This window comes from Oncorhynchus masou, chromosome 3, assembly GCF_036934945.1.
Source record: "Oncorhynchus masou masou isolate Uvic2021 chromosome 3, UVic_Omas_1.1, whole genome shotgun sequence".
Classification (NCBI taxonomy): Eukaryota; Metazoa; Chordata; class Actinopteri; order Salmoniformes; family Salmonidae; genus Oncorhynchus; species Oncorhynchus masou.
Window position 1 is genome coordinate 44,302,906 of NC_088214.1, and position 12,340 is coordinate 44,315,245.

The following is a 12,340-nucleotide window of genomic DNA, read 5'->3' on the forward strand; positions in this document are numbered from 1 at the left end:
CTGCGTTGTGGTGGTTGTCATAGGAACAGCAGATCTACTGTTTGGGGCCTGAAGTGTGTCCAACCGACTTTGGTTATGACCGCGCGCTCGGTCAAAGGCTCCCGGCTGCCTGTGTAACCGTTCTACCGTTTCGTCGCATGTGTGGGAGAGTGAAAGCGGGAATGCGATTCTGTCAGGGTGTGCCTGTGTTTGTATTCTTGAACTTAAAAAAAGTGAGTAAGAGTCTGTGCATTTTGTACTGAATGTGTGAATGCATGTCTGCATATGTGTTTGCGTGCAGACTGCAAACTGAGCTGAATCTTATCCACCTGAATCCAGGTGACTGAAGACATTTTCCGCAAACAGCATCATACATGTTTTTTTTCAGGACATTCTTCCCAGGTTAATATTTTCATGAAACTGGAGCGGGTTTCTGTTCGAGTGTCACTCACCCCTTTGCCCATGAGGCCGTTATTGAGCGGCAGGCCGATGAACTGGAAGGCAGCCTCCTGGATGAAGTAGGGGTTGAGGATGCGCATCTCTGTGGGCTCCCTGGGGACGTAGTGTGCCACAGACTTCCAGAAGCCCTCTGTACCCCGCTGAGAGGGGAAGAAAGATGGTGAGTTTCAGGAAAGGCATTGAAATTAAAAAATGTTAATCCAATTTGTAATTTTGGGGGGGGTCAAAGGAGCACTTAGTATGAGGTAGCCAGAGTTTCAAACACAAAGAGATGATCTTTTATAACATTGACAAAAGGTCACATCAACCAGAGGCCCACCTACAAACTCACTCCCTACACGGACTGAGAAAATGGCTCTGTGCCTTGGGGGTAACATGGAGGATGGCCAATCGACTATAATTACGACCACAGCAGCGCCCCCTCATCAGCTAGGAAGTGTTACAGGAAGTGAGCCAAATCACACCCTGACCTCAGCAGAGGTTCCGGGAGCACTCACACCCCTCTGGTACCTCCTACTCCAATCATCAGAGACCAGACCCGACTGGCTACACCACACCGGAGGTAAAATACTCCCAAATCTAAGGACACGTACTGGCCTGTTGTCTGACTTCATATGCTCCGGAATGCCAAAAACAGACTTTTGCGCATACTTCACTCAAGACAATGAAAGTTGGAGCTACACATGTGAATGTAAAGTCAGAATATAAAGATACAAATCTGAAGTAATTTTTCACAAATATCTGCCAAATCCACAAAAATATTTAATAATGTTAACTAAGTAGCTACGGCTAGCTCTTGTCCTCTGAAAACATCCCTCAGGCATCATGCCTGTACTGTGATAAGCCACACACACACACTAACAGTAGCAGTCTGCCACAAACAGCACAGGTTGACTGACTACCTTGCACACAATTCAAAGGGGTCGGCAGATGTAAATGGGAAACCTGTTCAAATATTCAGACGCCCGCCCTGCCGCCTTGATATTAGAAGGGAATAATGGAATAGGTGGTTAGATCACGTGTTTTTAACCAGGGGCCTCCGAGCCCTCCGCAAGCCGTGGCAGGAAAACCTCATCTCTACTGTCAACACGCTGCTTGTGTTAGGGGATCTGTTTGGCAGAGCTGTAGCAGCAGTAAGTAATTTGTTTTACAGTGGAGAGCATGGTGCCGACTCAAATAGACAGTACACGTACACACACACACACACACACACACACACACACACACACACACACACACACACACACACACACACACACACACACACACACACACACACACACACACACACACACACACACACACACACGAGTGTCATGTCTGAGTCAGACAAACATTAAGAGAGAGGGCTTGATAAGGGTACATCCAATTAGCAGGTAACAGCAGTGATTTTCAATAAACACTGATCATTTCCAATAAAGCTACTTATAGCATCAAATGAGAGATTTAGCCTATTTCTACAGGTTTCTGTATGTAATGAAGTTCTATCACTCAGAACCCAAAGAACTGTCTCTGAATGGGCCCCTGGGGGACAGGAAGTGATTTCCCCTGAGCTGTGACATGGGTAGGTGAGTCAGGAGATGGGCCGTTTGAACAGATAAAACAGGAAGCTGCAGAATGATCCTGTCCTACTCACTCACACGCCATGCCAAACCGGAGTCAACCATACATACGCACATATGGATGTGCGAGCACAAACACACACACACTATGGGGTGAGCAGACGTGTATGGCTTGTGTAGGGCGGTGGCTGTGTTGGGTTGTGGTATAGCCTAAAGGAAATGGCTGTTCCCCCTTCTCTCGTGACAGATTTATGATTAAATTGGTCTGGATTATTAGATTAAGTAACTGTCAAGGGAAAATATCCTTTTTAAAAGTTCATATTCTGTTAACCTCTCTGGGATATGTGGGACGGTAGCGTCCCACCTCCCCAACAGCCAGTGAAATTTCAGGGCGCAAATTCAAAACAACAAAAATCCCATAATTAAAATTCCTCAACATACAAGTTTTTTACACCATTTTAAAGATAACCCTGTTGTAAATCCAGCCACAGTGTCCGATTTCAAAAAGGCTTTACGACGACAGGACACCAGTACCTAGGTCATTACCTAGTCACACATAAACTCTATAATTTATGTCCAAATACCTCCTTTTTGTTTGCGCGTTTAGTACACAATCCACATTCATGACGCGCTTTCACTAGGAGTAGACGAAAAGTCAAAAAAAGTTCCGTTACAGTTCGTAGCAACATGTCAAACGATGTTTAGAATCAATCTTTAGGATGTTAACATAAATCTTCAATAATATTCCAACCGGACAATTCCTTTATTTTCAGAAATGAAGTGGAATGTAGCTGCCTTTCACGTGAGCGCGCGAGACTGAGGCTGTGGCACTCTGCCAGACCACTCCCTCAGAGCTCTTATGAGCCCCTCCTTTATAGTAGAACCCTCAAACCAGTTTCTAAATACTGTTGACATCTAGTGGAAGCCGTAGGAAGTGCAACATGACCAATAACCCACTGTGTATTCGATAGGGGCAGAGTTGAAAAACTTCAAACCTCAGATTTGCCACTTCCTGGTTGGATTTTTTTCTCAGGTTTTTGCCTGCCATATGAGTTCTGTTACACTCACAGAAATCATTCAAACAGTTTTAGAAACTTCAGAGTGTTTTATATCCTACTAATTATATGCATATTCTAGCTTTTATGTCTGAGTAGCAAGCAGCTTAATTTGGGCACACTTTTCATCCAAAATTCCCAATACTGTCCCCTTCCCCAAAGAAGTTAACTCAATAACCAGACATGGAACCTATGGGTGGGTCCCCGATTAACTCAATAATCAGACATGGGAGCTATAGGTGGGTAACCGGTCACACAGTAATGAGACTTATAACAGGTCTGCTAGCCAAACATCCAGGGTTTAATTTCCTCATAGCAGAAAACTAAAGCAAATATGTTGTCACCCAGGGACCGACCCACAAAACAGAAAGACATGAACATCATTGTATTACATGGCCATCTAAGATGCTACACAGTGTTGAATGAGTCCATACTACATGTTGTCATCTCAGTGAGATCAATGCTCACATTCCTATTCTACAGCCCCGGCATACACAAATGTCCTCATTGTGGTGTTTGTGCCAGGGTCTGATTTTCCCATTCAAGCCTCTGGTTATTTCAAAATCTTCCACATTCCCCAGCTGTTTTCTCTGGTTGGCACGAGGCCAGAACTCCCACCAGCATTCCAGTTTGGGAATTTCAACTTTGCGGAGAGAAAGGGGAACCCGATTGATCGTTGAGCCCGTAAGCGATACGAGAGAGTCAGGCTAAACGACCGCCACGCTTTCTTCCCTCGCGGTGGGATGTGTAACTGAGCCGACCCATAAACCAGCGGGTGAGTGAGGCTTCTTGGCCGAGTCGCCCTCCTCCTTCACCAGTCAATGGATGTCACTCCTGCCGGTGACCCTCTAAACTAGCCCAGCAGCGTGCCAGCCCAATGTTAAATCACTCTATAAACAGGGTAGTCATCCTCTCTCACTCGCTCTCTCACCTCACTCTTTCCTTCACTAACTTTCTTGGCCTCTTCCCTCAGTCTAGCCTCTGACTCAATCTCTAAATCTTCTCTTCAACACTTAACACGGCATTAAAAAAAACAAAGGTCGCTTGGTTTAACAAATCTGAGTTACAAAACAAATAGATGATATGAAATTACTTTCCAAAAGGCATCTGCTCTAACTGCCTAACTGTTCAGCAACAATCATAAAACAGGTGTAAGACTTGGTAAGGTAAACACTTTTTTCCATGAGGCGTCTGTGGAAAACAGAATGTGTATGGTTGGTAAACACCATTGACCCGGAGGAGATCATTTTATAAAATGGGAGCATTTCTGGGAAAGTATGTTGAGTAGACCTAACAAATCATATCAAAATGTCAAGTGGTGTGTTTTTTTTATCTGGAGACTAACTATTTCTGTTGATCACCATCAAAGGAATGGCTGGATACGGTTTGTGACTTTCCACAAATAGTCTCATACTTGAAAAACATTCACTTGCAGTCTGGCAAATCAACCTACGTGCTCTACAACAGAGGCTCTGGTAAGTGGCTCTGTCTAGTCGTTCCCAAGTCATAGGAAAATACAGATCAACCTACACAAGAGTCAAGGGCAGGATTAAAGCAAGACAATGCCAGGCCGGGGAAGAATAGAGATGTGTACCAAGAAGGGGGGGATCAATCTGAATGGGAAAAATTCTTGCAACCAACAGTCTGACGAAAGTGGTGCTCAAGGACAGTCGTATTGAAAAGACTGAATGTCACTAACACGAAATTCGAAAACACCCAAGAAGATTTCTAAATACCTCACTGGAAAAGGTTGTGGCAGAACATAAGCATCTAAACACCTGAAGTATATGGAAGACTATCTCAAAAGGTCTGTACATTCCTGACCGATGTGTAATCGCAGCGATAACACTTTCAACCTCTACGGCCCACACATCCCTCTAACAACGTGGCCAAAAGTATGTGAACACGCCTTCAAACGAGTTGATTCTGCTTTTTCAGCCACACGTCTAGGAGCAACAACGGACCAGCTGCGAAATGGTTGACCCACACAAGCTTACAGAACGGGGCCGCCGAGTGCTGAAGCGTGTAAAAATACTCGGTCCTCGGTTGCAACACTTACCTAGACACAAACACACACACACACAATATAGCTTCCTGCCTGTCACCTAGACAACACACAGAGAGATACACTTTTGGCCATGTAGTGTATATGATAACAAATCATCTCTAAAGCACATAGAAATACCATTAGATGCCTAATAGTAGCCCTAGGCACATCGGAGGCAAGAACATAATGTGCACGTACACATAAACACAATGATATAACATACTGTGCATTTCGAGTGGAGGCTGCTGAGGGGAGAACGGCTCATAATGCCTGGAACGGAGCGAATGGTATGGCAGCAAACACATGGAAACCATGTTTGATGTATTTTGATAGCATTCCACTAAAGTCATTACCACGAGCCCGTTCTCCCCAATTAAGGGGCCGCCAACCTCCTGTGGTGCATTCACTCCATAGATGTACAATTGAAGTGATGAAGAGAAGCCACTCATGTTGAGCTCCTCAATGGGAAGGAGGCGGCCTCAATAAAGTGCCCTGGAGATGTCTAGCCTCTACGGCTTCCTGTTTGCATTTCAGTTTATGTATAGCCGAGGTCGATAAACCTCCGGAACCCACGCTGTTACAGTAAAATTATTTTTACACGGTGCATGTTCCAGTTCACAACCATTGCTTGAGGGGCCGAATGAGTGGGGGAGATCATGGAGAAAAGGCTAAAGGGGGAGAGAGAGGGAAAGAAGGGCAAGCAAGTTGGACAGTTCATATCTGCAGGCCATACACAGATGATCATAAGGCCCTTCTATGCAAATAAAAACAAACACGCGTCACCCTGCGCCCAGCTACAAGCAGCCAGGCGAGACCTTGGACCAAATTGGAAAGGGTAAGAGCACACCAGAGAGATGGACACGGACTCCCTGTCCAAAAACAACCCCATACCCCCTCCCCAGTAGGGCTACTCTTTAGATGTTCTGAAGGTCAGGACACCTACACCACTGTAGGTGTCCTGTAAGCAATAGGCGCTGGGCTTCCAATGGGCTTAGGAAAGCTTCTGCCTTTTTGCTTGCACCATTCAGGTTCCTTCCGATCTGCTATCACCGAAGGGGTAGTCGTCAGGACTTGTTTATAGACCAGGCTAGAGCAGGTCACAGGAATGTACTACTAAGTGTAACTAAAGGTCTAAATAGCAGCACCAAGCTACAAACAAACCCAATTAAGGTTGTCTGGAGGTCATTAGTGCTGTGTACATGTTTAACTCAGAGTTTACGAGGTTCACAGTGTCTCATCACAATGTCCCACGGGGGAGGAACTTGAGAAAGAAATATGAAAGGAGGGTGGGGGAGAAGGTTTTTGAAGGGCACATGCCCTGAGAAAACCAGGTTGGCCAGACAGACCAAGGTTCCAGTTACCAAAAATCCAAAACAACCCAAACTCTATGAGGTACTTCGATGCTTACTCCCTTTGTTAGGAGAAACCTGAAGCATTTGCCAATTTGCTTTTCTTGACATGCACTACGACCTCTGCCCTCTCTGGGGGTCACGTCAGTTTCTCTTCTCCCGGTCGTGCCGGGGTTATCCGGTGTGTGAGACCCGTGCATTCGCACTCCCATGACGGCAAACAGGGAAAACAATGGGAACACTTAACAGCATTCCGACCCAAAGGAGGACTTGCGTGAACTATGTGGCCTCAGGGTGGTTTAGAGGGTGTCTTTAGACAACCCTTGTTCCACCGGCAGTCTGGAGCCGTTTACTTACAGCAAACAGACTACAGCAGACCTACAGCATGGTTCTCAAAGTAGTTAAATGAGTACTGTAGCAAATTATCAAAATAATATTCAGAAGCCTCTCCATCAAGATACTCTCAATAACCCAGTCTTCTGTTAAAACCAGGGAATGAAGAGCTAGCCTACATCTGAGGATGTAACAAAAGTTAACAGGCTAAATGACTGATTCTGCTTTGTTTAAAATAATCTGGATTTGACTTCTTGCATATACACAGATACTGCTTGGCTAATGTTCTTAATCCTTGTTTACTGGTAGGTAAATGTTTCTGTATAGTGCCTTGTCCACATTTTGTTGTTACAAAGTGGGATTAAGATGGATTACTCTGACAAAGTGGTAGAACGTTTTAAACATGTATAAAAAAAGAAGATTTTTTTAAATAACAATAAATATTGATTAGATAAGTATTCAACCCACTGAGTCAATACGTGTTAGAATCACCTTTGACAGCTATTACAGATGTGAGACTTTCTGGGTAAATCAAAGTTTTGCACACCTGGATTGTACAGTAGATGCACATTATTATTTTTAAAAAAATCTTCAAGCTCTGTCAAGTTGGTTGTTGAGCATTGCCAGCCATTTTCAAGTCTTGCCATAGATTTTCAAGCCGACTTAAGTCAAAACTGTAACTCGGCCACTCGGGAACATTCAATGTTTTCTTAGTAAGCAACTTCAGTGTATAGGTTATTGCCCTCCTGAAAGGTGAATTTGTCTCCCATTGTCTCTAAGAAAACATGATGCATCACTATGCTTAAAAATATGAAGTAGTATTCAGTGATGTTGGATTTTCCCCAAACATAACTTTGTATTGAGAACATAAAGTTCCCTGCTTTGCCACATTTATTGCAGTTTTACTTTAGTGCCTTATTGCAAACAGGATGCATGTTTTGGAATATATGTTTATTCTGTACAGGTTTACTTCTATTTACTCTGTCAATTAAGTTAGTATGGTGGCTACAGTGTTATCGATCAATCCTCAGTGTTCTCCTATCATAGCCATTAAACTCTAAATTGCTGAAAAGTCACCATTGGCCTCAGAAACCCCTCAGCGGTTTCCTTCCTCTCCGCCAACTGAGGACGCCTGTACTGTATCTTTGTAGTGACTGTGTGCAGTGGTGGGAAAAGTACCCAATTGTCTTACTTGTGTTACAGTACAAATATCTCAATAGAAAACTACTCAAGTAAAAGTCATACAGTAAAATGCTACTTGAGTAAAAGTTTTTTAAAAGTTAAATATACTTAAGTATCAAAGTAAAAAAACGTATTTCTTAAATTAAGCAAAACAGAAGGCCCCATTTTCTTGTGTTTACATTTTTATTTACAAATAGCCAGTTGCACACTCCAACACCAGACATCACTTTCAAATTAAGCATGTGTGTTTAGTGAGTCCGCCACATCAGAGGCAGTAGGGATGACCAGGGGTGTTCTTGTGATAAGTTCTTGAATTGGACCATGTTCCTGTCCTGCTAAGCATTCAACATGGGTACTTATGGGTGTCAGGGAAAATGTACGGAGTAAAAAGTATTTGTTTATTTAGGAATGTAGTGAAGTAAAAATTGTCAAAAATATAGAAGAGTAAAGTACAGATACCCTAAAAAACGACTTTAGTACATTCAAGTATTCACACTGACTGGGTGTATTGATGCACCATTCAAAGAGTAATTAATAACTTCACCCCAAAGGCTCAAAGGGATATTCAATGTCTACTTTTTTTCCACCCATCTACTAATAGGTTTAGATTATATTTGAATCCCCATTAGCGACAGCTAGTCTTACTGATTTCAAACACAACGAAATATACGTTAGACAAAATACCTTACAATTTACAAACATTTAAAACAATATGCAATGTGCATGCATCTATCAGTACATGTCAGTACATATACAAAACTCGGTGGCCTTTGTGAGGTATTGGAAAACCTCCCTGGTCTGTGCTTGAAATTAACTGCTCAACTGAGGGACCTTACAGATAATTGTGTATGTATGTGTGGGGTACAGAGATGAGGTAGTCATTCAAAAATCATGTTAAACAATATTACTGCACAATGAGTCCATGCAACTGAAAATGTTGACTTCAAAACGTATTTGGGCTCGCCATAAAGGGATTCAATACTTTTTGATTAAAGATATTTCAGATTTTCAACGATTTTAACAATTTCAAAAAACAATTCCACTTTGGGTTTTAAATTTAGACTGTAACAGGCTGTAAATCTGGAAAAAGTCCAGGGGTGTGAATACTTGAAGGTACTATGCATGCATGCTACATCTATACAGATGTCTCACTGATCGTGAGAAAGACAAATACTATCTGTCCCAGTTTCAGACTACGCACATCTATAGATTGTGCAGTACAGCTAGAAAGTATGACCCGCTCTCTCTAAACCTGCTAAGAATAAGCAGAGGTAAAACTCCCTAGCATGGAAGAAACCTTTCAAGTAGCGAAACTGTCTTAGGAGACCAAACTCTGCCTTTCAACTGGATCTGGGGACGGATTTCCACCCATGGCTGTCCCCTTTATTGTGTGTTGCTGTTTTTAGACTATAAACACTATTCATGTTTGTCCATTTTAGCCATTCCTTTAAGATTCACAGTTAATTCTGAGCAGTGGTCTTCCCAAATCAAATTGTTATTGGTCACATACACATATTTAACAGATGTTATTGCGAGTGTAGTGAAATGATTGTGTTCCTAATGTATAACAATACACAACAAAACAAATGAATGTAAAAGTTAAAAGAATGGAATTAAGAAATATCAGGATGAGCAATGTCGGAGTATGTATGCATGTATGTATGACCAACAGTATGTGGACATCCCTTCAAATTAGTGGATTCGGCTGTTTCTGCCACACCCATTGCTGACAGGTATATAAAATTGAGCACACAGCCATGCAATCTACATAGACAAACACTTGCAGTAGAATGGCCCATACTGACGAGCTCAGTGACTTTCAACGTGGTTCCGTCATAGGATGCCACATTTCCAACAAGTCAGTTTGTCAGATTTTTTGCTCTGCTAGAGCTGCCCCAGTCAACAGTAAGTGCTGTTATTGTGAAGAGGAAATGTCTAGGTGTAACAATGGCTCAGCCATGAAGTGGTAGGCCACACAAGCTCACAGAACGGGAGCACCGAGTGCTGAAGCACTTAAACATTGTCTGTCCTCGGTTGCAACACTCTGCAGAGTTCCAAACTGCTTCTGGAACCAATTTCAGCACAAGAACTGTTCGTCGAGAGCTTCACAAAATGGGACTCCATGGCAGAGCAGCGGCACACAGGCCTAAGATCACCATGTGCAATGTCAAGTGTCGGCTGGAGTAGTGTAAAGCTTGCCACCATTGAACTCAGTGGAAACTCATTCTCTGGAGTGATGAATCACGCTTCACAGTCTGGCAGTCCAACGGGCGAATCTGGGTTTGGCGGATGTCAGGAGAACGCTACCTGCCCGAATGTATAGGTGCCAACTGTAAAGTTTGGCGGAGGAGGAATAATGGTTCCGGCTAGGGCCCTTACTTCCAGTGAAGGGAAATCTTAACGCTACAGCATACAATGACATTCAACGATTCTGTGCTTCCAACTTTGTGGCAAGAGTTTTGGGAAGACCCTTTCCTGTTTCAGCATGACAACGCCCCCGTGCACAAAGCGAGGTCCATACAGAAATGGTTTGTCGAGATCAGAGTGGAAGAACTTGACTGGCCTGCACAGAGCCCCATCAAACACCTTTGGGATGATTTAGAAGGCCGATTGTGAGCCAGGCCTAATCGCCAAACATCAGTGCCCGACCTCACTTATGCTGGTGGATGAATGGAAGCAAGTCGTTACAGCCTTATTCTAAAATGAATTCAAATTTAAAAAAATCCTCAATCTCAACACAATACCCCATAATGACAAAGTGAAAACTGTTTTTTAGATTGTTTGCAAATGGATTATAAATAAAAAACAGAAATACCTTATTTACATAAGTGTTCAAATAAAGGGAAGGATAAAGCTGATATAGTTTTTTTAACAAGCACGGCATATCTGCTGGTTTCCTTATTGATAATGGTGGTGTCCAGGGCCTTTAATGTAAGCTCTGTTACAGTAAACTATCATATAGGCCCTCACGTGAACCATTTTAACTTTGAGCCTGTTTCTTATGCTGAGGTCTATAAAGCACTAAAGGCAATAGACACTAAAAAGCCTGCAGGTCCAGACAACCTGGATACCTACCTCTTAAAGACAGCAGCTGGTATTATTACTGAACCTGTGGCTCACATTTTCAACATGAATCTCTTGACCAATTCCATACCCAGCATTTAGAAATCAGCTTGTGTCCTCCCACTGCTAAAGGGTGGTGATCCCTCAGATGCTAATAACTATAATCCTATCCTGGCCAAAGTCTATGAAACCCTAGCTAAAAAAACTTTGCAATTGAAAATAACATACAAATAACATACAAAGCGGGATTTAGTCTGGCTTTAGTTCGGGGCACAGCACCACAACTGCAGCTATGGCAGTGGCAAATTACATCAATGCACTTGATAAAAAGCAACATTATGCTAATCTGTTTGTTAATTTATCAAGAGGCATTTGATTCAGCTGACCATAAATTGTTGCTTGCTAGACTAAGTAACATTGGTCTCAGTGAAGGGGCAGTAAATTGGTTTAGGAACCATCTTTCTGACAGAACACATCATGTATATTCTGACAATCACAAGTCTATCTTTCCTGAGATTATTAGAGGTGTGCCCCAATGTTCAATTTTAGTGCATGTGTTGTTCTAAATTTGTGTTAAGGATTTGGGAAATGGGATGCAACCAGCAAAGTTGCATCTATATGCAGATGATAGTCATATATTCATCACCTCCAGACTGCTTTTCAGTACGTTTGAGACCTCTATGGTCTCACTGTACATAAGAAGTGGTTAAAACAGTATGTAAACATTAAAGTGACTGGTGTTGTATGACTATGCACATAGGGCAGCAGCCTCTAAGGTGTATGGCAGAGTAACCGGATGGAGGCCGGCTAGTGATGACTATTTAACAGTCTGATGGCCTTGAGATAGAAACTGAAAAACAGCTTCTCTGTGCCAGCTTTGATGCACCTGCACTGACTTCACCTTCTGGATGATAGAGGCATGAACAGGCCGTGGCTCGCGTGGCTGAGGTCTTTGATGATCTTCTTGACCTTCCTGTGACATCGGGTGCTGCAGGTTTCCTGGAGGGCAGGCAGTGTGCCCCTGGTGATGAGTTGGGCAGACCGCACAATCCTGAGGTTGCAGACGGTGCAGTTGCCGTACCAGGTGATACAGCCTGACAGGATGTGCTCAGCGGTGCATCTGTAAAAGTTTGTGAGGGTCTTAGTGGCCAAGCCAGATTTCTTCAGCTTCCTGACGTTGAAGAGGTGCTGTTGCGCCGCCTTCACCACACCGTCTGTGTGGGTGGACCATTTCATATGGTCAGTAATGTGTATGGCGAGGAAATTTAAGCTTTTCACCTTCTCCACTGTGGATGTGGGCGTGCTCCCTCT

General features: G+C 43.2%; 1 protein-coding gene across 6 annotated transcripts in view; it reads right to left on the reverse strand.

Moving 5' to 3' along the window:
* Positions 1–12,340, reverse strand: part of LOC135517745 (CMP-N-acetylneuraminate-beta-1,4-galactoside alpha-2,3-sialyltransferase-like) — an 87,307-nt gene that overhangs the window by 9,402 nt on the left and 65,565 nt on the right. For all 6 annotated transcript variants that reach the window (XM_064942339.1, XM_064942346.1, XM_064942321.1 and 3 more), the window contains one exon: positions 432–578. In XM_064942339.1, coding sequence (XP_064798411.1) covers positions 432–578 — 147 coding nt within the window. The remainder of the gene's footprint in view (positions 1–431; positions 579–12,340) is intronic.